Genomic DNA, 26,148 nt, shown 5'->3' with positions numbered 1-26,148 from the left:
GTTCACACAGGGAAAACGATTAAGCCTTTTGTCACATCTCAAATGGACTGCAGAGTAAGAAGAACGTAACAGTCCTTCTGGATCAGACTAGTGGTCCATCTGGTCCAGAATCCCGTCTCACACAGGGGCCAACCAGTTCCTCTGGAGGGCCAGCAACAGGGCAGAGAGGGGAGGGAGGGAGGGCGGGGAGGGAGGGAGGTAAGCCGTGCCGTCGCCCCTCGCTGCTCTCCCCACCCACACCGGCTCCGAGCCAGGGCCGAGCGGCGAGCCGCTCGCCCCTCTGCCCCCCCTGCTCGCCACTCGCCTTCCAAATGGCGGCGACGGCGGCCTCCGCAGAGCGTTCCGTGCACATGCACATGGACGCTCTGACACTTTCGGGGGGATTTCAATATCCCCCTGATATTTTTTTTTAGTTTTTAGATTTTTGTGCACCCCAAGAGTGCACAAAACTCTCCCTGCCCCCCAGGTTGCCCCGGAGCGCGGATTTAGCGATCTGCACAGACGGGGCGGCTTGGGTATTAGATATATAGATAGCACTCTGAAACATTCTGCTGTGTACACTGTACCATGAACTCAGTCTAAGAAGACTGTATCAACATATTGTTTCCAAACAGGCAATTCTACTACGTATCCCATTGGTATTGCCACAATATGGTTCACACAGGGAAAACAATTAAGCCTTTTGTCACGTCTCAAATGCACTGCAGAGTAAAAAGAGCGTAACAGTCCTGCTGGATCAGACCAGTGGTCCATCTGGTCCAGCATCCCGTCTCACACAGTGGCCAACCAGTTCCTCTGGAGGGCCAACAACAGGGCAGAGAGACTGAGGCCTTCCTAAGAACATCAGAAGAGCGCTGCTGGATCAGACCAGTGAGGGTCCATCTAGTCCAGCATCCTGACTCACAGTGGCCAACCAGTTCCTCTGGAGGGCCAACAACAAGGCAGAGAGGCCAAAGCCTTCCTCAGAACATCAGAAGAGCCCTGCTGGATCAGACCAGTGGTCCATCTAGTCCTGCATCCTGTTTCACACAGTGGCCAACCAGTTCCTCTGGAGGGCCAACAACAGGGCACAGAGACTGAGGCCTTCCCAAGAACATAAGAAGAGCCCTGCTGGATCAGACCAGTGGTCCATCTAGTCCAGGATCCTGTCTCTCACAGTGGCCAACCAGTTCCTCTGGAGGGCGAACAACAGGGCATAGAGGTCGAGGCCTTCCTAAGAACATAAGAGCCCTGTTGGATCAGACCAGCGGTTCATCTGGTCCAGCATCCAGTTTCACAGTGGCCAACCAGTTCCTCTGGAGGTCCAACAGGGCAGAGAGGCCGAGGCCTTCCCCTGATGTTGCCTCCTGGCACTGGGATTCAGAGGATTTGCCCAGGCAGCAGATCCAGGGTATGGGTGCATCAGATACTTGTCTATAGAAGAATGTATGTTCATATGTTAGAACAAGCAGAAATTATTAATTTATTAAAACATTATTATCCTGCCTTTCCTCATGGTTCAAGATGGCTCACAATAAGTTAAAAACAATTTTCAGCTAACCCCCCCCCCAAAAGCAAACCCCAAACCTCTCTCCCTTCCCCCTTAAAAGATGTCTGCAGTTCAACCCCCCTCAAAAGGCCTGGCTAACAGGCAGGCCTTACAGCATCCCCCGAAGATCTCCCAAGAGGGGGACTCCTCAGTTTATCAGGGGGCCCTGATGGAAAAGGCCCAGGCTCTGGTCGATGCTAGACGGGCCACCCAAAGTGGTGGGGCAGCCAACAAAATGGCTGCCTGGCAACTGTAGTTGGCGCACAGGAACATACGGAAGGGGACAGTGCTTCAAATGTGGATTTTAATGTTCAGAGCTGGTCACATTGCTCTAGGATCGGCTCTTCCAATCACCGTGAAGCAGAATTCACCAAGCGTTGCTCTAGGATCTTCGTGGCTCCTTTGGCTGTGATGAACTTAAAACATTCATTTAAAATGTTACATTGACATGTTAAGAACAGACAAACTCTGAGGTAAAAAAAACACACACCCTTTATTTCACAGAGAAGAAAAACCTTCCGAAACAACACAGGTCCAATCCGGTTGAAATTAGTCCTAAGTGCCTTTGGCATCACTTCGTTGTCAACTGTGTTCTAGTGAACGAGAGGCAAGATGATGCTGCCGCCCACTTCACCCTTCCGCTATCTGGCAGAGCTTGGACAAGCAGAGGACCTCATGGTCGAGATATCACTGGGAGATGAGCCAGAGAGACGGGAGGGAAAGCCTGTGGCGACTATGTGGACCCGTTAGATATGCTTAGGCCACGGCTAGTTGGCCTGGGGGTATATGTCAATACGCCCTAAGCAGGGCTGGGACACAGTGAAATGCCATAGGGACAGAGACTCAGCTAGGTGGACAACTATGCATACCAGGCCAAGATCTCAAAATGGCGGCCAGACAGGAACTGGGGTTGGAGTGGGGGGGGGGCTGAGATCCAGGAGGAACACAGGAACCACACCCCTCAGGCTGTGTTGGGCTACGTTGTAATTTACCACCACGGAATAATCTGGAAGCTTGGTCTCAAGATGGCCATATTTCCTTTCTCCTCTCAGGCAGGGCAAAATCCGTAAGCTTGTTTAGCTCATCGCACCGGGTTGTCCTGCCGCCACGCCACCTTCCCCACGCCCCTTGGCCCCTATCCCAGGTGAACTTCCACACAGCTTTTGGGCCTACTTAAGTAACTAAAACTTCTTGTGAAACTCCTCTCAATTCAAAAAACGCAAATCCTCCCCCCTCAGCTGTTAACGAAGTTCGCAGAAAACTGTCCACTGTGTAGATTAACTTCTTTTAAAAGCGGCTTCGGGCCCCGTGTGGAGAAATCCTCTACTGAACCCGACTGGAGTCGCACGCATTTGTCTGACGCCCTTTCGCTGCCGCTTTCCAGCTTTGCAATCCTGGAACCGAACTGCATGGCCCGCTTCGGGAGGACTGAGGAGGTCGTCAGGCCAAGCTCCGCAGCCGCCAGCCGCAAGAGCAGTTTCTCTCCGATGCCCCGGGGGAGAGTCAGGTCTGCTTTTTCCCACACGGGGAGGGAGTTCAGAAAAGACACAACCGCCTCGTCGAGAAACGGAAACCTGAAACGGCAAACGACACCAAGTGCGACTGTTAGTTTTTAAGACGAAGTTAAGAACAAGTCTGATAATTACTTTATTCTCAGAATAAGTGTGTGGCTGCGATCACACACATTAAATAATCCACTTTCAATCCACTTTCCGACTGGATTTTTACTGTGTGAACTGGCAACTTCAGATTCAAAAGTGGATTGAAAGTGGGTTGAAGTGGATTATTTAGTGTGTGTGATCACAGCCTGTTTTTTAAATTGTGTGTGTGAGCAGGTGTGTGTTTTGAAGAGGAAGAGTGTGATAAAGGTAAAGGTAAAGGTTCCCTCGCTCGAAAGCCAGTCGAATCCGACTCTAGGGTCTCCGTTTCCAAGCCGAAGAGCCAGCGCTGTCCGAAGACGTTTCCGTGGTCATGTGGCCGGCATGACTAAACACCAAGGTGCACGGAACGCTGTTACCTTCCCACCGAAGTGGTACCTATTTATCTACTTGCAATTTCTTGCTTTCGAACTGCTAGGTTGGCAGGAGCTGGAACTAGAGACGGGAGCTCACTCCGTCATGCGGCACACTCGGGTCTCGAACTGCTGAACTACCGACCTTCCACAGCCTGCAGTTCAGCGTCTTAAACACTTGAGCCACCGCAGCTCTTCAGAGTGTGATAAGAACCCCCCAAATGATGAAGGTCAGAGAAATCTGTGGCAGGGGAGGAGCTTTCATGAGCTGCTGCTCACTTCTTCAGCAGAAAAGAGCCAGAGTCCAGCAGCACCTGAAAGACGAACAAGATTTGTGGCAGGGGACGAGCTTTGGTGAGTCACTGCTCGCTTCTTCAGATACAGCTAGACTATGAGTCCATCTGTCTTTCTATCTTGAAGAGTGGGGTGATTTCAGATGCCGAATGACAGTAGCACTCCTCTCTCCAAGATGTAAGGACAGATGGACTCACATTCGAGCTGTATCTGAAGAAGTGAGCCGGGACTCACGGAAGCTCCTCCCCTGCCACGCATTTTGTTAGTCTTTAAGGTGCTACTCTACTCTTGCTCTTTTCTACTGCTACAGACAGACTAGTAATACGGCTAACCATCTTGGTTAAGAGTGTCAGACTAGTAGTACCTGGGAGACCCAGGTCGAATCCCCACTCGCTCCATGGAAGCCCGCTGGGTGACCTTGGGCCAGTCACACGCTCTCGGCCTAACCTGCCTCACAGGGTTGTGGGGACAATAAACTGGAGGAAAGGAGAACACTGTGAGCCACTTTTGGATCCTCAATAGGGAGACAGACAGGGTATGGATTAATTAGATTAATTAAAATAAATATCATGTACAAAAGTTGGTTTGGATCCAGGGCAACATTTCCACTCGCACTAAAGCCAGTTTGGTGTAGTGGTTAAGTGAGCAGACTCCAATCTGGGAGAACCGGGTTTGATTCCCCACTCCTCCACTTGCAGCTGCTGGGGGACCTTGGGTCAGTCACAAGTTCTCTCAGAGCTGTTCTCTCAAGAGCCGTTCTGGAAAGAGCTCTCTCAGCCCCACCTGCCTCACAGGGTGTCTGCTGTGGAGAGGGGAAGGGTGGGGCTGAGAGAGCTCTGAGTTTGTGAGCCGCTCTGAGACTCCGAGTGAAGGGCGGGGTATAAATCCAATCTCTTCTTCTTCTTCTATTCTTGTGTGAGCAGAAATGCAAGAAAAAGACCAGGACACCCACTTCTGCAAAGTCACTTCGTCTCCCCATTTGTCCTTCTGCTTATGCAACCAATTTCTCAGCACTGTAACATAAAGGCGCTCGAGCTGCACAAGGAGAACTGCATGCAATCCATTTACGTTCCTGCCGGCACATCGCTGGATCCAAGCCACCGTGTAGTACAGATGTAAAGGTAAAGGTTCCCTTGCTCGAAAGCCAGTCGAATCCGACTCTAGGGTTGTGGTGCCCATCTCCGTTTCCAAGCCGAAGAGCCAGCGCTGTCCGAAGATGTTTCCATGGTCATGTGGCCGGCATGACTAAACGCCAAGGTGCACGGAACGCTGTTACCTTCCCACCGAAGTGGTACCTATTTATCTACTTGCAATTTCTTGCTTTTGAACTGCTAGGTTGGCAGGAGCTGGAACTAGAGACGGGAGCTCACTCCGTCATGCGGCACTCGGGTCTCGAACTGCTGAACTACCGACCTTCCACAGCCTGCAGTTCAGCGTCTTAACCACTTGAGCCACCGCAGCTCCTAGTACAGATGTAAGCGCTGTCAAGTCACAGCTGAATTATGCAACCCCAGCAAGGGGCTTCCAAGGCAAGGGAGAGGCAGAGGGGGTTGGCCATGGCCTTCCTCTGCCAAGGCTTCCTTGGTGGAAGGAGCCAAACTGGCTCTCAAGGGAGGAGGGGGAGGAGGAAGAAGGACAGGAGACTGGATTTATAACCCGCCCTTCACTACCCGAAGGAGTCTCAGAGCGGCTTACAATCTCCTTCCCTTCCCCTCCCCACAACAGGCACCCTGTGAGGTAGGTGGGGCTGAGAGAGCTCTCTCGAGAACTGCTCCTGAGACAACAGTTCTCAGAGAACTTGTGACTGACCCAAGGTCACCCAGCTGCATGTGGACAAGTGGGGAATCAAACCCGGTTCTCCCAGATTAGAGTCTGCGCTCCTAACCATGACACCAAACTGGCTCTCTCAAGGGAGAAGCAGAAGAGGTTTGCCATTGTCTCCCTCTGCAGAATTTTCCTTGGTGGCCTCCTAAGAACAGACTCTGCTTAGCTTCTGAGATCTGACGAGATCGGGCTATGCAACGCCACCTTCCCTCCCCACCCGTGTAGTATCAGACTAAAGCGAAGAGAATCTGGACTTGAACATTACCCACACCCCAAAGGATTTCCAGCAGCGTGCATCCTTACCTCGCTTCTTTCCCGTGATCTCCAATCACTCTGTCATCTCGACCAAGGTTTCTAGAAGAAATACGGCCCAGCTCCATCCTTAGTTCCTCGTTCAAGCCCTCGAAGCCGTGTCTTTGAAAGCAAACACGGTGTCGGGAATAACCGGCAAGCTGTTCGTCGGCTCCGATTCCCGTGAGCACGACCTACCGTGGAATACAAACACGTGCTGTCTTATTGGCACTTGCTCAAGAAGAGGAGATAAGAGATTGGATTTATACCCCACCCTTCACTACCCGAAGGAGTCTCAGAGCGGCTTACAAACTCCTTTCCCTTCCCCTCCCCACAACAGACACCCTGTGCGGTAGGTGGGGCTGAGAGAGCTCTGACAGAAACTGCTCTTTTTCAAGGACCGCTCTTATCAGAACTATGGCTTGCTCAAGGTCATCCAGCCAGGTGCAACTGGAGGAGTGGGGAATCAAAGCCGGTTCTCCCAGATTAGAGTCCGCGCACTTAACCACTACACCAGACTGGCTCTCAATTAAACCATGGACTATCCCACCTTCCAAATACGGTTCAAAGCAGACTAAAACACAGCCTGTTTTATTTTATACAGCCAATGTTAACTTCAGGAAATCCTGCTTCAGATGCATCCAAAATAAAACTTTTTTAAAAACTAAAATAAATTAGTTTAAACTGACTCACAAAAGCTGGAAAGGCCCCCCCCCCCCAAAAAAAAAATCTCTCCAAATATTCTTGAACACTCGAAGCTGCCTTCTACTGAATCAGACCCTTGGTAAATCAAGGCCAGGATTGTCTACTCAGACTGGCAGCTGCTCTCCAGGGTCTCAGGCGGAGGTCTTTCCTATCACCTCCTGCCTGGTCCTTTTCAACTGGAGACGCCGGGGATTGAACCAGAGACCTTCTGCATGCAAAGCAAAGGCTTTGCCACTGAGCCATGGCCACCTCCCCAATTTGAGGGTCCTCTGAGCCACAGGAATAGGATTCCAGGGGGCCGAACCAGGAAGGGGGAGGCGGGGAAGGGCTGCTCCATCAGCGTGCAAGCGATGCTTGGGACGGAACTTGATAAACATTATTTACAGGCTTATCAGAATGTGCCTACGCTTAACATACGCTTCGAGTGGCTCTCTGCTTGCTTTTCTCGGCAAGCTGGTCCACAGCTGCATTCCAGGGGTGGCCAAACCGCCGCTTGGAAGCCACGTCTGGCTCTTTCACACATACTGTGTGGCTCCCGGTAGGGCGGCTGGGGAACATAAGAACATAAGAGATGCCAGTGCTGGATCAGGCCAAAGGCCCATCCAGTCCAACACTCTGTGTCACACAGTGGCCAGAAATACCAGTGCCATCAGGAGGTCCACCAGTGGGGCCAGGACATTAGAAGCCCTCCCACTGTTGCCCCCCCCAAGCACCAAGATGACAGAGCATCACTTGCCCCAGAGTCCCTATCTATACCTTGTGGCTCATAGCCACTGATGGACGTCTGCTCCATATGCTCATCTAATTCCCTCTTGAAGCCGTCCATGCTTCAAAAGGAAGCGAAGGGGAGGCAGGCCTCACCGATCGGTCTTCCCTTCCCCGGCCGGTGTTCCCCTCCCTGGGTAGGCTCGAGGCCAGGGGGTGGGGGTGGGGCGGGAGAAAGAAAGCAACTTTAACTTTAAATGCGTTCTCAAAGCACGTCCACCCCACAACCCTACAAATATCACTGGACAAATAAATATCATGATCGATATCCGTTTGTACCCCTTCTGTTTTTATTTTTTGGCAGGCTCGTTTAATGTTGATAAAAAGCAAATGTGCACAAAAAGGTAAAGGTTTCCCTTGCTCGAAAGCCAGTCGAATCCGACTCTAGGGTTGCGGTGCTCATCTCCGTGACCCAGGGCTCTACTGGTAGCAGGAGCTCCTTTGCATATTAGGCCACACACCCCTAGTGTAGCCAATCCTCCAAGAGCTTACAGTAGCCCCAGTAAGAAGAGCTCTGTAAGCTCTTGGAGGATTGGCTACACTAGGGGTGTGTGGCCTAATATGCAAAGGAGCTCCTGCTACCAGTAGAGTCCTGTAGACCGTTTCCAAGCCAAAGAGCCAGCGCTGTCTGAAGACGTTTCCGTGGTCATGTCGGCCGGCATGACTAAACACCAAGGCGCACGGAACGCTGTTACCTTCCCACCGAAGTGGTCCCTATTTATCTACTTGCAATTTCTTGCTTTCCAACAAACACGCATGTGTGATATGTGTTCATGCCTTGCGGCTCTCAAACATCTGACGTTTATTCTGTGTGGCTCTTACGTCAAGCGAGTCTGGCCACCCCTGCTCCATACCTTTGCGGGACTTTTATAGGGTCTTGTGTCTCCCTGGCGAGTAACCAGACCTTCTCCTCTGGAGGCGAACCACACGGCACAGCCGATGCTGTCGTCCAAAACGGTGTCCAGAGGGTAAACCAAGTGGCTTATCCGCTGCTCTCTCGTGGCTTTCAATTCCTCGAGGGTAACGTTGATCTCCACGAAATTCCAAGACCTGGAAGGACTCAACGCTTGAAGTTCTTCCAGTCCTGCCCTTCCAGTGATTCTGTCGGGCACATTAAAGCAGGACAAAGGCTCGCTGGCTGCCGTATTGGCATTGTTAAGGCATTCTGAACGAGGCGACCATCTTCTCTCCTTGTTACGTTTCCGAGCGGGATTGCCTTGTCCAACTTGACGGGGATTGGCGAACGCCACGTTGAGAAGATCGATGGGTTCGCCCGAAGGCACGTGTCTATCAGCCAAGCTCGCTAGGAGCATGGAATCGATGCCCCCCGAAAACAATATGGCAACGTGGGGCCTCCGCAGAGCGGCCTCCGACATTTCTCCATCTATCGGATTCAGATCTCTAACCACATATAAAACTCGCTTCTCTACTGCGCCACTCAAAACACCAATGAACTGCTGAACTAGTTTCTTCTTCAGTGGCTCTGCAAGAAACCTCTGAAGACTTCCAGCATCGACTACACTGTCGGCAAAACTGGAGAACTGGGATTCCTCCGGCACTTCAAGAACCTTCATATTTAAAGGAACGACAGGCGTGACCAATGAGTGGCCCTTGTTCACTTCAAGAGACACGTAACTTGGCAAATCTTTCAAAACCAGATTTTGGTCCCCGACGATTGCTTCTTCAGTTCCGTTCTCACTGGGAGAACACTGCCACGGATGCAATGTTAAAACCACACCTTGGGATGCGGCACAGACCCGGAGATCCAGTTTGAAAATTCCAGCCGCCGGAACCTCTAGCCACGGGTTGCCCGTTTCGGGAATCGTGCTCACAGAAGAGAGAGCGAGGACGCTGCCACGGTCCTCGTTAAACTGCCACAACAGACTGTGATGGCCAAAGTAATCTCTTCCAAACCATAAGCGATGTCTGGATGCCTCATAAAACACAAACGACCAGGGACCCCGAACGGAAGACAAGACCGACAGGACGTCCAGTTTGCTTCCACAAGAACAAAGATGGCGGAACAGGACTTGAGCGTCATTCTCTTCAGCCTCAACATGGACGCCACCAAAGATTTCTCCATTCCAAAGGAAGACGTTTCCAGTCACGGTATCTTCCAGGGGCTGAGGAGTCATTAGTCCCCTTAAGTGAAGTACGTGGCCAGAAAACAAGCATTGATACGGCAGATCGAGGACGGATTTGATTAACTGTTGGCTGCTGTCTGGCCCTCTCCTTTTGAGACTACGCAGGATCCCCTCTTTCAAGAGCCAACTGACGGGAGGACAATGGGACAGGCTGACCACACAACAAATGCCACACATTGCAAAACTATTGCTCGGTTGATCTATTTCTTGATTTTGGCTTTCTCTGAATTTTCTATTTCCTGGTACGCCTTCCTCAGTTCATCCAATGCATCTATGAAGAGAAAAGGGGGGGGGGGGACTAAACATCTTAGCATATTAGCAAAACTGTCACCAAGATATTTTAAGAAGACAAGATTGGATTTATACCCCGCCTTTCACTACCCGAAGGAGTCTCAGAGCGGCTTAGAAGAAGAAGAAGAGATTGGATTTATACCCCGCCCTTCACTACCCAAAGGTGTCTCAGAGCGGCTTACAAACTCCTTTCCCTTCCCCTCCCCACAACAGACACCCTGTGAGGTGGGTGGGGCTGAGAGAGCTCTTGACAGAGACTGCTCTTTTTCAAGAACAGCCCTTATCAGAACTACGGCTTGCCCAAGGTCATCCAGCCAGGTGCAAGTGGAGGAGCGGGGAATCGAACCCGGTCCTCCCTGATTAGAGTCTGCGCACTTAACCACTACACCAAACTGTCTCTCTCCTTTCCCTTCCCCTCCCCACAAGAGACACCCTGTGAGGTAGGTGGGGCTGAGAGAGCTCTTTCGAGGACTGCTCCTGAGAGAACAGCTCTGAAAGAACTTGTAACTGACCCATGGTCACACCAGCAGCTGCATGTGGAAGAGTGGAGAATTAAACCCAGTTCTCCCAGATTACAGTCTGTGCTCCCAACCACTACACCAAACTGGCTCTCAAAGTACCCAGCAGTGTCCAACCACTGTATGTTTACAACAGACTCATAAACAAGAGCCACAAACCAGAAGACCAATGACGGAACAACTTCATCCATCAGATGTACTGGGCAGGAACAGGGGAAATGGGGTACCAGTACCAGGCTCACATTGCTTCTAATACGGGGGAAAGAGGGGGTTCCCCAACTACAGCAGAGGGCACTTGATGTGCTATTATTCTCGCCAGGGCTATTTTTGGGCAGGAACGCACAGGAACGGAGTTCCGGCTGGCTTCAGAGTTGGCCACGCCCACTACAGCCAAAACCTCTGCGTGCCTGGCTACAGAGGAAAGGCCTGGAGAGTGACCCCCCCCCGGGACTCCAAGGTGGGCAGGCCAGGGGGGGCCCTGAAAGGATCAGGGAGGCTTGTCCAAGGGCCAGTTTGCCCGGGTGCCCCGCAGCCACGGGGCGCCTGGGCAAGCCAAGGAAAGGCATGGGGGTGTGGCCTTATATGCCAATGAGCTGCACTGTCAGGGGTGTGGCCTAATATGCTAATGAGTTTCTGCTGTTGGGTGTGGCCTATTATGCTAATAAGTTCCTGCTGGGCTTTTTCTACAAAAAAAGCCCTGATTCTCGCAGATGTCTGCACCAGAGCCAGAAACGCATGCGCTGCCTGAGACCTGAAGAACCCTTTGCTCTCCACAACAGCCTTTCGCATATGTGGAGACGGACTACGTAAAATGGAGACGGCCGCACATAAGGTCAAAACCCCATTGTGTGTCTTTCTGAACAAAGAGATTCTATTGTTATGTGTTGTCTTGTTGTGCTTGGTAAATATTTTTTTTTGAAACAGCTTGTTCATTGAATAAAACTTTCCTGGCCTTAAAGGTGACACTGGACCCAAACTTTGTTCTACTGCTTTAGACCTGGATCTAACCTTCTACAACAGTGACCTTGTTCCGCTTAAAACTAACAGCTACGGCATCCTCTGCTCATCCAAGAAGTTCCACAGAGAATGAGACTCACTCTTTATATTTTGTCTTCCAATCTGGCTTTCAGCTTAGATGTTTTAAACATTTCGATTCCACCTCAGTCCTAACGATCAAAAGTCCAATCTACCTTCCTTACCGATATCAGAAACACCATCAATAATCAACGTTGAGTATATGACAGCAGTATAGGACCATGTGGATTTGTTTTCCCGAAAGGAACAACTTAAAAATCGGGCAAAGTGCACATCCAATACACTTATATACTATACTATAACATTATAAAGAATGAATAAATAAGTCTTATAATAAATAATAACAAACGGTAGAGTGGTATAATAAATAAATCAGTCTTGTGAACATACTTCTACTCTCCGAGAGTGTCTGGGTCCGATCCGCTAGAAAACATATGTAGCTGTTGGGCTGCTGTTTGTATACTTTCTGCAAAACAAGAAGAAGTGAGGCTTAGGTAACGTCCTTAGAAAAAGATGAAAGTCAAGTAAGACAAAAATATCCGGCTGCATTAGAATTGAATAATTCCTTTGCAACACGGGAAGGCATTGGTTTATTAACTAGAACGTGTCCTCTCTCTCTCTCTTTTTTGTCTTATTAAACTGAAAGCATGTTGATAGAGCCTTTATTTGTTCAGTAGCTCTGACCTGGACGGCCAAGGCTAGCCTGATCTCATCAGACTTTGGAAGCTGAGCAGGGCTGGCTCTGCTTAGTACTCGGATGGGAGACCGCCAAGGAAGTCCAGGGTTGCTACGCAGACGCAGGCAGTGGGGAAATCACCTCCGTTCACCTCTTGCCTTGACCTGGATGGCCCAGGCTAGCCTGATCTCATCAGACTTTGGATGCTAAGCAGCATCAGCCCTGGTTAGTACTTGGATGGGAGACCCCCAAGGAAGTCTGGGGTTGCCACGCAGAGGCAGGCAATGGCAAACCACCCCTGTTCGTCTCTTGCCTCGGGAACCCTACCGGGTGGCCAGAACTCAGCTGCCACTTGACAGTATTTTCTACCACTCCTCTGAGGCACTTCGTAATTTATTACGGATAACATATCCTGGTTTCAGCAGTCCTTATTTGCCTGCTCTGTTAACCTGGGCGCTTTCACACACACTAAATGATGCGCTGCTATCAATCCACTTTCCATGCGCTTTGTAACCGGATTTTATTGTGTGAAACGGCAAAATCCACTTGCGAATGGTCACTGATGTGGAATAAAACGGCGCTATTTAGCATGTGCGAAAGGGCCCTTTAGTATAAGATGTTATCGGGCTGTGGCTGCCCCAGCATTCACTCTGCCATGTGCCTGTGGCTCCATGCGTGATCACGGGTGAAGAATCCCATTCCAGAGGTCCACAAAGCCACAGCATAAGAATACCACCTTCTATACAATGGCTCTAGTGCAATAGTAGAAAACAGCAAGAGTAGCACCTTAAAGACTAAGAACATTTGCGGCGGAGTATGAGCTTTCGTGAGTCCGAAGAAGTGAGCCGTGACTCACAAAAGCTCCTCCCCTGCCACAAATTTTGTTAGTCTTTAAGGCGTTACTGGACTCTTGCTCTTTTCTGCTGCTACAGACAGACTAACATGGCCGTCCATCTTGATCTACTGTCAGACTCCTGCAGCAATCAGAATCAACAACTCGCTTCTTCAGAAAGAAGGTTTATTGATCAGTATGGCAAACGATGAGATGGTTAGACAGTGTCATCGATGCAATGAACATGAAATTGAGCAAACTTCAGAGGACGGCGGAAGACAGGAGGGCCTGGCGTGATCTTGTCCATGGGGTCGCGAAGAGTCGGAGTCGACTGTGCGACTGAACAACTAATTGGCAGAGCATCTATACTTCAGGTTCTGTGTTAAAACTAAAGCATAAAGCGCGGGATGGACAGATATACCTGGTTCAAAGAGGGTCACTGGGCGGGAGCCAATGGGAGGGGGGAGAAAGGGGCCGCCAAAAAGTAAGGGCTCCACTTTCCCAGGGAAGGTGTTACAGCAAAGCATCCAAGGACAAGTACATAAAACATTCAGATAACAGAGGCATCACCCAGACAACCGAAAAGTGAAAGTAACATTCCAAGGAGTGAACAGTGTCCCCACCACCAGCCTTAATGGCAGCTAGCTGACATCTACAAACTACAACAGACCAGGAAACTACACAGAGGCCAGGATACAACCCTCCCCTTCCTCGTATGTGCCACAGAGAGGTTGGGGTGGGTGGGTTCCAGCTGGATCTTACGACAAAACCTGCCAGCCAAAACCTGCGTATAGTGAGAAGAAGGTCACACTGGCGCCGCAACTTGAACTGGTCCTGATCACTAGACACGCCCTCATCTCCACCGGAAGGGCGGCTTTACACAACCCCGAAATAACAGCACTGCATTGGCCAGTCCTGCCATGATGCAACAAGGCAAGGGTCCCTGACCTTTCTGAGCCCATGAGCCTCTTTCGGACTCTGACACAGGATGGTGGGCGCAGCCAGAAAATGGCTGCTGCTAAATAGTGGCTGCAGGAGGCGGAGCCAGCTACAAAATGGCTGCCGCGGCTCCCCTTCAGTCACAAAGTGGAGATCTTGTGCTGTGGTGGCAGCAGCTGCTGCCAAAGTGGCATTTAAAAAAAATCAACACAGCCAATCGCATCTCCAACGGTCAGTCAGAATCCCTGCTGGCCAAAAAGCTCTACCTCGTCCCACCCACTTTCTAACAAACACTTGGGGGACACTAGACAAGGTTACCACACTGGGGACCCCGGGAATAAGGCCTAGTCATGAACACGGCCAAAGAGGCATTTTAACACTACAAAACCAGCCGGCTTGAAGGAGAAGGAGGAGGAGAAGAGATTGGATTTATACCCCGTCCTCCATTCAAAGCGGCTTACAATCTCCTTCCCCCCCCCCCCAGAACAGACACCCTGTGAGGTCGGTGGGGCTGAGAGAGCTCTCTCTCGAGAACTGCCCTTGAGAGAACAGCTCTGAGAGAACTTGTGACTGACCCACAGTCACACCAGCAGCTGCATGTGGCGGAGTGGGGAATCAGATCCGGTTCTCCCAGATTACAGTCCATGCTTCTAACCACTACACCAAATTGAGATCCCCTGCATCAAACACATGGGCGTGCCTTTTAACATTCTGATGCCAAGTGACAAATGACAGAGCTACGCCAGCGCAAATCCATCTTCCGTACTGCAGCCGCTACGCCTGGAACTGAGTGCCACCATATCTTCTGTCCATTTCCTCAAACCTCCCTGTCCCCCGTCTAGTAATCATCTTTCCAAAGCAATTTGGCAGTTACTCACCCGGTTTTTCTTCAAGTTGGAAAGTTCATCAACGACAACTTTCTGCTCTTTAATCTGCAAGAGGGAGAATTTATTCAGGGTTAGGCTTACTATTCAAGTCAGAATATCGATATATGGGTGGGTGTTTTTTTACCTTAATCGATTTGAATGGAAATAAAGACAGACAATACAATACATGATAGAAAAATAAAGTAAGGCCGCTGAATAGATCTACTCAGAATCCTACTCGAATCTATACAGTGGAGGTTACTCCCGGGAAAGTGTCCTTAGGGTGGAAACATGGCGAGCGTGTTATGAGTGGATGGAGCACGTCCACTGGCAGAAAATGGTGAAGGACTTGAAATGACTACAGGTGAAAATTAAAGCAGAAAGTGCCGAAGAAGGATTATAGCTGACGAAGACAGAAGTAACGACTACTGGGGAATTACACAAAGAAGAACCTGAAATTGTTTCTCTTCCAGATAAGTCCTTTCCCCATATTCTCATAGAATCATAGAGCTGGAAGGGTCTCTAAAGACCATCTAGTCCAACCCCCTGCCCAATGCAGGACCTGCCTAAAGCATCTCTGACAAATATTCATCCAGCCTCTTCTTGAAAGCTGTCAGTGAAGGGGAGCTCACCACCTCCCTAGGCAGCCGATTCCACCTCTGAACCACTCTGACCGTGAAAAAGTGTTTCCTAATATCCAACCAATACCTTTCTGCATGTGATTTAAACCCGTTGCTTCGGGTCCTCTCCTCTGCTGCCGACTGGAACAGCTCCCTGCCCTCCTCCAAATGACAGCCTTTCAGATATTTAAAGAGAGCCATCATGTCCCCCCCTCAGTCTCCTCTTCTCCAAACTAAACGTTCCCAGGGCCCTCAGCCTTTCCTCGTAGGGCTCAGTCTCCAGACCCCTGATCATCCTCGTCGCTCTCTTCTGCACCCTCTTTTGGGAAAACGCTCCCTCAAAATTGTCATCCCAGAAAGGATACGGAAGAAAGAGGCCTTTACAGGGAAGCTCCATACGGGCTTCCTCAGAAGTAAATCCCACTGTCCTCAACGGGGCTCACTTCCCCATTGGATGACACCGTTCATCAATGCCTGGAAGGACCTCCTCCGCTGACCAACTCCACGCGCGGCTTTCCCCACCAACCTTCTGGCTCAGTTCCTCTTTGTCACGACCTCCGCCCCCGTCCGACTCTTCTCGCAGGGGCGCCTGGCCGGACATTTGCGTCGACTGATCTGGACGTGGCCGTCAACAGGCCCAAGCGGCTTTAATAGGACTTCCGGCCAGGACGAGCCACCGCTGCTCCTTCAGTCGATTCTGAGGCACTCCACACAGGCTAGACAAACACAGAAAACACCGTGTTGAAATAATAAACACAATATTCACATGTACTTACAGCTAAATATATTTGCTTTTTATACACAACACCAACTCTAGTGTATTGTAAACACTTTCAAACTAAGTTATATAACATGAAGGGTCCAGCTGTCTTCTTCCTGATGGAGGATAAATACCAATGTACAGTTATTTGTACCGAACAATGCAGCAACCTATTGTACATTTCCCAAGTGATGATCCATCAGGTAAAGCTAGCAGGCAGCTTGTATTTCTCACTGTGATGATTCAGCTTAGCAAGCAAGCCTAGTAGATGTATTTTCCCATGAGGTGATTCAGCTAGCAAGCAGGCCTAGCAACACGCCTCCCGGGCATAACCTGCGTGTTTCGAACAAATCTTCTTCAGGTATAAATTTTTCTGGAACCACAGCTCTTGAATTTACCCATGCATAAGTCAAACAATGTAAACATGGCTGTTCTGGTCGCAGAAAAGCAAAAAAACAAATGTAATTTCTCTAAACACACTGTTGGGGGGGGGAATAAAAAATAAGACATTAAAATCTCTATGTTAAGTAGCAGGTTTGGGATTTCATTGGGGGAAGGGTGTGTCCAGATGAGACGAGAGCCAGTCTGGGATTAGGATCTGGGCGACCCGGGTTCGAATTTTCACTCTGCCATGAAACTTAACTGGATGGCTTCGGGATATTCTGTACTGCTGTGTCCAGCTTATTAGAAGTAGGACCCTGTCATGTAATTGCTGTACAACTTAATTAGGGTTACCAGATGTCCTTTTTTAGAGGACATGTTCTCTTTTTTTTGGTCTCCGTCCTCTTTTAGGCTCTTTAAAAAAAAAAAAACCCACAACCTGATGAAAATTTCCTCTTTACGGGTTGGAAGGTTAGGAATATTCCTAGTTAGTAGCCATGATCACAGCTTAAATAGGAGGGATATTTAAAATGAGATCTGTCAGAGCGATCGCTTGTTTGAAGCAGTCAGTCGGGAAATACGTCCTCTTTTTTTGATATTCAAGATATGGTATTTTTGATATTTAAAACATGGTAATCAGTGTTCCCTCTAAGCTGAGTTGCTGTGAGCCAGCTCACAGTTTTTTAGCCTCCGGCTCGCACATTTCTGTCTCGGCTCAGGAAGGATGGCTCCAGAGCAAACTAATTTATGCAGTAGCCAAATTGCCCACTCACAACTTTAATGCCAGGAGCTCACAAAGCAGACTTTTTGCTCACAAGACCCCACAGCGTAGAGGGGACATTGATGGTAATCCTAGCTTAATGCAACATGTGAATACTCCTGCTATGTTTCAGTTCTTCCTGGTGGTTCCAGACTTCTAAAATCCGAACGCATTGGTTACTGAGTGTCCCATTTTGCTCAGCATATTGACCCACCTTGAGACCCTGGGAGCAAGGCGGCCCATAAATAAATAATTCTCTCTCCCAGCCTCACCCCCCTCACAGGGCTGTTGTGCAAACAACCACGATCAGTGATCTGAGCCCCTCGGAGAAAGGACGGGATAAACGTACACCAGGTCGGCCCAGTTAGATCACCAGGATCTGTATACGAGTCGTAACTCCATGTTCGTCCCCCACCCCCGGGGAAAAATAAAGAAAACAGTGCAAGGAAGGTCTAGGAATCTGAATATTTCCTCTTTCCTCTTTCAAACTCGGGGCCCTTCCTGCTTCCGCCACCCTACAGAAACAGTCCAGAGGTCTGACTTCCCAAACCTCGTGAGTCTAGGCTGCAATCCTGCCTAAGTCAGTCAATCTGACTGGGCACGTATGCTTTACCTCTGAGTAAACCTGAGTTCTAGTTCTAGGGTTACTAGGGCCCTCCCGGAAACCAGCTGTGTGGAGGGGAGTAGGGGTGCCACCTCCAGGCTGTGATACTCTTGGAGATTGGGGGGAGGAGGGACCGCTGTGGGGGGCACAATGCCACAGAGTCCCCCCCCAAGCATCCCTTTTCTCCAGGGGAACTGATCTCTGCAGTTTGGAGATGAGCTGTAATTCCAGGGGGTCCCCAGGTCCCACCTGGAGGCTGGCATCCCTAAAGATAGAGAGATACATAGAGAGACAGATATAGAAAGATAAATATTGCCAGATCCAGGCTGGGAAACTCCTGGGGATTTGGGGGTGGAGCCTGGGGAGCTGTAATTCCAGGGGGTCCCCAGGTCCCACCTGGAGGCTGGCATCCCTAAAGATAGAGAGATACATAGAGAGACAGATATAGAAAGATAAATATTGCCAGATCCAGGCTGGGAAACTCCTGGGGATTTGGGGGTGGAGCCTGGGGAGGAGAGGGACCGCAGTGGAGGGTGCAATGCGGTAGAGTCCCCCCCCTCCCAAAGCATCCATTGTCTCCAGGGGAGCCGATCTCCGCAGTCTGGAGACGGGCTGCAATTCCGGGAGATCCCCAGGTCCCACCTGGAGACTGGCCTCCCTAACTTTAACCTACCCAGAGGTGGGCTGCGCCGCTCACACGTGCGAGTCTCCCTCCCGGCGTAGCGGCTCTTGCTCCCGAGTCACCCCACCACAAAGAGACGCGTCCCTCGACTCGACGCGGCCGCGTCCTCACGTGCTTCCGTCGCCAGCCGCGCCCCGCCGGCGCTCGCATGACACGCGTCAGCCCCATTGGATGCGCCGGCAGACGGGCACCTTCCGTGTGCAATCCAGGGAGGAGGAGGAGGCGGAAGCAGCGAGGGAGCCTCCACGCCCAGGACACAGCCCATAATACGCAGGCAAAGGCGGGGCTGTGCGAGGAGGCGGAGGAAAGGTTGGGTGTTTATTTTTGCAAAGGTCTGAACAGGCGGGCGCTTCAAATAGCTCTTGCTGCATCGATTCCTTGAATGCAATTAAATGTCTTTGTGCATAAAGAGCGTTTCTGCTCGAGCGCATCAGATGCAAGCGCCGGAGCCGTCGCCGGTTTGCATTGGGCTCCGGCGCTTGCCTCTGATGCGCTCGAGCAGAAATGCTCGTTATGCACAAAGACCCTTAATTGCATTACTTTGGCAAGGGATTCTCGAGGAATCCGCGCACCTCCCGCTGTGGCGAGGGGGAATCCGTGGCTCCTTAAGGATTTAAGACGATGTATCTCCCAAGTTGGGAGCCCAGGGGCAGTGGGACACCTTTGAGGCCAACGAAGGTTAATTCTGGGCATAAGGTTTCTTTCTTTCTTTTTTTTTAATCATAATTTTATTTTACATCAAACAAAGGACAACATAAATACATGCAGATTGGGGGGTCCATCTATATCTTTGTTGCAAGTAGATAAATAGGGACCACTTCGGTGGGAAGGTGACAGCGTTCCGTGCACCTCGGTGTTTAGTCATACCAGCCACATGACCACGGAAACGTCTTCGGATAGCGCTGGCTCTTCGGCTTTGAAACGGAGATGAGCACCGCAACCCTAGAGTCGGACTCGACTGGCTTTCGAGCAAGGGGACCTTTACTTTTTGCAATGTCTTTTTATATAATAACCAAGTATTTATCATGATGATCAGACGCTAGAGGTTATTCCGGCTCCCCCCCCCCAGCTCTTCTAAGGGGCTCTTTAAAAAGTTATGGCTGCAGGCGGCGGCGGGGGGGGGCAAAGGTTCCCCGCCTCCCTGAGCCCCGGGGGGATGGCCTTGGACTTCTAGTGCCAAACAACGACGCCTCTCGCGTCTGAAAGACGGGGCTCAGGGAGGCGGGGGAACCTTTCACGCTGCCGCCGCTGCCGCCGGTTAACCGCGTTCCGTGCGCCTTGGTGTTTAGTCATGGCGGCCAAATGACCACGGAAACGTCTTCGGACAGCGCTGGCTCTTCGGCTTGGAAACGGAGATGAGCACCGCAACCCTAGAGTCGGATTCGACTGGCTTTCGAGCAAGGGGACCTTTACCTTTACTTGTAATGTATTTCAATGGAGCCCATGCAAGTCAATGGGCAAACCTGTCCCACCCAGATCTCTCCCATGCTGTCTCGACGGTGTGGTTATGAAGAGGCTCTATCCGCTATATGGATTTCCGCAGTGTCTCTGTGTTGATTTGCTTTCTTTTTTGCATTTGGAAGAACTGGAAACTCACGATGCAGGTGAAAAGGTGCGATGTGAATGGTGAACCGAAAAGATGAGTTGGTGGGATTTAAGGAGAGGTAGAGTGATGACGTGGAACTCTCGAGAAAAGTTAAGAATGTAAAAACACTTTAATCCATCTGCAAAACAAAAAGGCACATCTCGAATGGTCCTTAGCTTCGATAGGATGAGTCAGCATTGGGGGGGGGGGGCATGTAGCCTCTGCGGTTCCGTTTTATAAATGACAAGTTTGACTCAGCAAGGTCTGTCTCTCTTGTATGAGTGAGCGCTGCCCTCTAGTGGCCGTTTTGAGATTGTGAGCGGCTGTCACGTCCATCACCACAAACTGGTGTGTGTGTGTTAAAAGGCTATCAAAGGCTTCCAACTTCGGGTGACCTATGAATTAATGACTTCCAAAGCGTTCTCTCCTTGATTGAGGCAATCCATCTTATGTTGCAGCTTGAGATAGAGCCAGTTTGGTGTAGTGGTTAAAAGCACACGCCCTAATCTGGGAGAACTGGGTTCGATTCCCCACTCCTTCACATGCAGCTGCTGGTGTGACAATGAGTCAGTCACAAGTTCCTTCAGAGCTGTTCTCTCACGAGAAAGCGCTCTCTCAGCCCCACCTACGTCACAGGGTGTCTGCTGTGGCGAGGGGGAGGGAAAGGAGATTATAAGCCCATCTGAGACTCCCAAATGAAAGGCAAGGTATGAATCCAATCTCTTCTTCCTTTTCTTCTTCATTTGATCTAGAACTCACTTATTTGTCTTTTGGGAGTTGCATGGTATCTGTAAAACTTCTCCAACACCACGTTTCAAAGGAATCAATGTTCTTCCTGTCAGCTTTCTTCATTGCCCAACTTTCATACCCACAAATAGTAATGGGGAATACTGTGGCCAGTGTTCCCTCTAAGCTGAGTTAGTGTGAGCTAGCTCGCAGTTTTTTAGCTTCCAGCTCACACATTTTTGTCTTAGCTCAGGAAGGAATGGCTCCAGAGCAAACTAACGTATGCAGTAGCCAAATCGCTCACTCACAACTTTAATGTCGGTAGCTCACAATGTAGAAGTTTTGCTCACTAGACTCCACAGCTTAGAGGGAACATTGACTGTGGCGTGAATTAAGTTGTGTTTTTTTGCAAAACAATTTTATTTTCAAGACAAAACAAACATGACAATCATAACATAAAATGAGGGTATCCAAATCTTCTTAAAATTTCTTATTTAAAAACTCGCACCTAAACATATGTTATTTTATATGATTCACCTTGTATCATTGTATAAAAAATTCGTTGCACATTATAAAAAGCTTAGTATTTATGTCCTTAAAATGCATTGTAGGTCTGTATTATCTTATTTATTGGATTCTTCCAGCCAGTTATAAAATCTTGACCATGTTTCCTCGAAGATTGTCTCTGGCCGCCCTTTCAAAGTTAAAGTTAATTTATCCATCTCAGCAGTCTCCAACATTTTCCTTAGAATTTCTTCCCTTGAGGGCACTTCTTTTCTTCTCCAATATTTGATCTTGGTCACCAGCAACATGTCCTTACATTTAAGGATCTTTTCTAGCTCCCTCATGACTGCCCCCTTCCCAGTCTCCGTCTCCTTCTGATTTTCTTGGTCGCAGTCTCCCTTTATGGTTGATGATGGAGCCGAGGAATAGAAAATCTTGAACAATTTCAATTTCTTCATTGTTAACCTTAAACAGGGCAGGTGTTGCTTTTCTACTGATGGCTGAAAAGAAACCAAGGCCCCGGTCAAACGGGCAGGAAAATGCGGGGGGGGGGGGGGGGGGGGCTTTGCCCCCCGGAGCAAAATAACGCGCGGTTGTGCGATCAGACGTCCCGTAGAGGTCCCGTGGTTAGGGGGGAGGTGCCAATCACAGGACAGTCCCGCGTCGCGGCAAAGAAGCGGCCTCTCTAGCAAAAGGCTCCGCGGGTTTAACCCCTTCCAGGGCTGCAGAGGAATGCAAACTGTGTCCTCCATCCGGTCCCCTCCCGGAGGAGCTTCAGCCGGGCCACCCTCCCACCAGGCCCCCTCTGCACCTCCACCTCTGCCGCCCAGTGCAGAGAGTTCCTCTCGAGCAGGCCGAGCCAGGAGTGGGGGGGAGGTACGGAAAAGAGGACGGGGCTGTGTTGTTTGTTTTTAAACGAAGTGTGTGCATGCGCCGTTGGGTGCTTGGTGCGCATCCCGTGGAGACTTGGGGGAAAAAACCTTTTAGCGACGGGACATGGGCGGGCGCCGGATGCCACGACCTACCACCGGAAACGTGATCAGGCGCCTGCCCTTGCCCTGCGGTTTCTGGAAACTAGTACCTTTGCTGGCTGGGTGCCGTAACAATAAAATTCATACTAGTTTTTTACCCCGCATCGTCGGTGGGAAGCCTCGGGTTCGCCACGGGAGCTCTACGCTTCCCAGATGTGGCGCTGTGATCGCGCTTGGAAAATGCACCTATCTCCCGTCTCTGTAGTGTGGCTAATGCTCCGTGTGACCGCAGCCCAAGTATGGGAAGCAGAGGCATATTTGACCATCCTCGACGACCCACTGCTATTGCATAGTCCAATTCTCCCTGCAGCAATAAAATTGAAAATGTACTTTTGTGACTCATGAGACTGTATGTGCTGGAGAAAGTGCGCCGGAGCCATGTGGCACAGTTCTATTTTGGAATGTGTCTGAGGTGAATCTGCCATTACGTTTCACTTAGTAATGGGTTATGCTGACACTGCTGCTCCGTTACCTCAACTTAAGTTTTACACGGTGTGTTTGTTAATCAATAAAATAGCTTTGTTATGACCCAGCCTTGTGTGTGAGTCTCACTGTGTTAGTTATATGATTAGCAGTGGAGCTGCGGTGGCTCAAGTGGTTAAGACGCTGAACTGCAGGCTGTGGAAGGTCGGTAGTTCAGCAGTTCGAGACCCGAGTGTGCCGCATGACGGAGTGAGCTCCTGTCTCTAGTTCCAGCTCCTGCCAACCTAGCAGTTCAAAAGCAAGAAATTGCAAGGAGATAAATAGGTACCACTTTGGTGGTTCCATGCGCCTTGGTGTTTAGTCATGCCGGCCACATGACCACGGAAACGTCTTTGGACAGCGCTGGCTCTTCGGCTTTGAAATGGAGATGAGCACCGCAACCCTAGAGTCGGACTCGACTGGCTTTTGAGCAAGGGGAACCTTTACCTTTACCTTTTAAATAACTTGAAGCACAGCTTTTTTTTCCCCTGAGGGGATGCGCCAGAATGGAGTTCTGACCTCTTTGACAAAATTCTTTTAAAAATGTTTAAAAGTTCACGAGTGTTCAGTATACAGACTGAAAACTTCCTTTCACTCTTGAGTGCCTCATTTCCCAAAAACAAAAGCCCTGCCTTGGAAGCTAACAACTCTTAATTCTGGCGTGAAGTTTGGGAACGAGAGCTCCCTTTTTCAGATTTTTCGGATAATATGGCGTGAATCCTCATTGTGGATGGCAGGAGTCCCCAACCTCCTTGAGCCTGTGGGTGCCACTATGGTTCTGACACAGGATGGTGGGCTCAGCCACAAAATGACTGCTGCAGGAGGCGGAGCCAGCCACAGAAGGACTGACCTTCAGTCACACTGGGATGTGCTGGCAGCCACTGCCTGTCAGGGTTCCCAGTCAATCACACTCAACACCAGGTCTTCAGAAGATTCAGTTTATCGAGAGAGAAAGTACTTGAGACACCATGAACTCTTGTGTCAGGAATGGTGGGAGAGGCACGGGGCTTCTGGGATATACCCCCTCCAAAAGAGACACCCGGCCGTTAGGTTCCCAGTGGGAAGCTCGGGAATAAGCGCTTCTAGCCTCAAGGACACCTGCAAGATAAGCGCGAGCAAGGAGAGGGAGTGGGGGAGGCGGGAGAGCCCATCCTTAGACTGAACATTCCAGCGCCCGGCAGCATTAGCTGACACTGCCAAAGCAATCTTTTTTAAAAAACTTCACAGCCAATCATAAGACTTGCTGGGCAAAAGCCCTACCTGGGAAGGTGTCGGCATAGGGTGCCCACCTTCAACGCTCCCTCTAAGCTGTGGAGTCTTGTGAGCAGAAATTCTACTTTGTAAGCTACTGGCATTAAAGTTGTGAGTGAACGATTTGGCTGCTGCATAAATTAGTTTGCTCTGGAGCCATCCCTTCCTGAGCGAAGACAAAAATGTGTGAGCCGGAGGCTAAAAAACTGTGAGCTGGCTCACACTAACTCAGCTTAGAGGGAACAGTGCCCACCTTGTGTATGGGGATGGATTGTGTGTGTGTGTGTATGAGAGAGAGAGAGAGCTTGGATCCAGAGGGTGAAACACACTTTGCCTTCTCAGAGAACGTACACTTTGCCTCCAATCAGAACAGTGGTTGACTCACACACATCCCACTTTCAGGTTCCCTAAGTGCCTTGTGCATTTATCAGATCAAATGATTGTGTGCTTTTTCTTTTTTCTTTTTTGCTCTCTGTGTTGGGTGTAGTGGTTAAGTGCGTGGACTCTAATCTGGGAGAACTGGGTTTGATTCCCCACTCCTCCATTTGCACCTGGCTGGATGACCTTGGGCAAGCCGTAGTTCTGTCAGAGCTGTTCTTGAAAAAGAGCTGTTTCTGTCAGTGCGCTCTCAGCCTCACCTACGTCACAGGGTGTCTGTTGTGGGGAGGGGAAGGGAAAGGAGTTTGTAAGCCGCTCTGAGACACCTTCGGGTAGTGAAGGGCGGGGTATAAATCCAATCTCTTTTCTTCTTCTTATTGTACTTGGAAAAACAGGTTTGAGAAAGTGGGGCGATTGTGACTTATGGAAGGGCCAGCCAATCAGTGGATCGCTTTGCGACTGACGGACGGGGCAGCCAATCAGTGTTGTGCACAGTCCTTTGGGCAGCAAATACAAAGCGTAGATTCTCCATGATCATGATGGGGGATGATGTATGTCTGAACAAACCATGATTCCACAGTGGGATTACCTCTAAAATGTCTGTCATTACTTTGTCTAAAGGGAAAAAAGCTTTTTCAAAAAAGCTTTTGGGGAGGAAGGTGGAGTATAACAGCCAATATTGTAATGACCCTGTAGAGATCTATGGTGCAGCCTCATTTGGAATACTGTGTACAGTTCTGGCCACCGTATCTCAAAGACGACACTGCGGAGCTGGAAAAAATACAGAGGGGGGCAACCAAGAGGATGAGGGGGTTGGAGCGCTGTTAAGTCGCTCACTTAACAAAGTAGTCGGAGAGTGATTCAGCAATGATTCAGCTTTATTCAACAACTCGTACAACTCCAACACAGATCAATTCTGATAGCCGGAACAGCTTTTACACTGAAGCTGTCCACTTTTAAACTCTCCCGGCGAATGTAGCCACGCCCTACTATACAATACCAACCAATAAGATTGTATACATAAAGTCCAATCACAGACGTTCCGCTCAGGGAGCTTGATGGCACGTGATTGGTTGGTTCTTCCTGGGCTACCAATAGGATTGGAGGGATTAGGATCCTAGCCCAGGATGAAGCTTGACATGGAACTTCAATTAGATGTTTCACATACAGTCATGTATTACATTGGCAGCTACTGAATACATCACAAGCGCCTTCCCCAGGAGGAAAGGCCGAAGAGACTGAGACTTTGCAGTTTAGAAAAGGGACAACTAAGGGAGGACAGGATAGCAGTTTATAAAATGAGACATGGGTTGGAGAGAGAGTTGACCAAGAGAACATCCAGTGAAGCTGACGGGCAGTAGATCCAGGATGGACAAAAGTAAATACGTCTTTACACAGAGGGTCATTAAAATGTGGATTTTGCTGCCAGAGGATGCAGTGATGGCCACAGGAATAAACAGCTTTAAAAGGGGATTAATGGAGGATAGGACTGTCAGTGGGTCGCAGCCATGGTGACTGAGGGGACCCTCCACATTCAGAGGCAGGAATCCTCTGAATCCCAGAGCCAAGAGGCAACATCAGGGGAAGGCCTCAGCCATGCCCTGTCGCTGGACCTCCAGAGGAACTGGTTGGCCCCTGTGTGAGACAGGAGGCTGGACTAGATGGACCACTGGTCTGATCCAGCA

The 26,148-nt window shown here is 49.9% G+C and overlaps 2 protein-coding genes across 2 annotated transcripts in view; both read right to left on the bottom strand.

The window, feature by feature from the left end:
* Positions 1 to 2,037: 2,037 nt before the first annotated feature.
* ASNSD1 (asparagine synthetase domain containing 1) lies at positions 2,038 to 18,598 on the bottom strand. Its single transcript, XM_015422552.1, has 7 exons — positions 18,518 to 18,598; positions 15,866 to 16,055; positions 14,732 to 14,785; positions 11,797 to 11,872; positions 8,273 to 9,833; positions 5,961 to 6,142; positions 2,038 to 3,102 (listed from the first exon to the last, which is right to left on the bottom strand). Exons 5-7 carry the CDS (start codon positions 9,737 to 9,739, stop codon positions 2,763 to 2,765), a joined length of 1,989 nt encoding a protein of 662 aa, XP_015278038.1. The 5' UTR covers positions 9,740 to 9,833; positions 11,797 to 11,872; positions 14,732 to 14,785; positions 15,866 to 16,055; positions 18,518 to 18,598; the 3' UTR covers positions 2,038 to 2,762.
* The window catches only part of ILDR2 (immunoglobulin-like domain containing receptor 2), a 74,372-nt gene continuing 57,986 nt past the window's right edge, over positions 9,763 to 26,148 (bottom strand). Inside the window, exons 5-8 of the mRNA XM_015422551.1 lie at positions 15,866 to 15,954; positions 14,732 to 14,785; positions 11,797 to 11,872; positions 9,763 to 9,833 (exon numbers count right to left, since the gene is read on the bottom strand). Of these exons, the coding sequence (XP_015278037.1) occupies positions 9,763 to 9,833; positions 11,797 to 11,872; positions 14,732 to 14,785; positions 15,866 to 15,954 (290 nt within the window). The remainder of the gene's footprint in view (positions 9,834 to 11,796; positions 11,873 to 14,731; positions 14,786 to 15,865; positions 15,955 to 26,148) is intronic.

This window comes from Gekko japonicus, unplaced genomic scaffold (genome assembly GCF_001447785.1).
Source record: "Gekko japonicus isolate JY-2015 unplaced genomic scaffold, Gekko_japonicus_V1.1 scaffold1424, whole genome shotgun sequence".
Classification (NCBI taxonomy): Eukaryota; Metazoa; Chordata; class Lepidosauria; order Squamata; family Gekkonidae; genus Gekko; species Gekko japonicus.
This window is presented reverse-complemented; position numbering and strand designations above follow the sequence as displayed.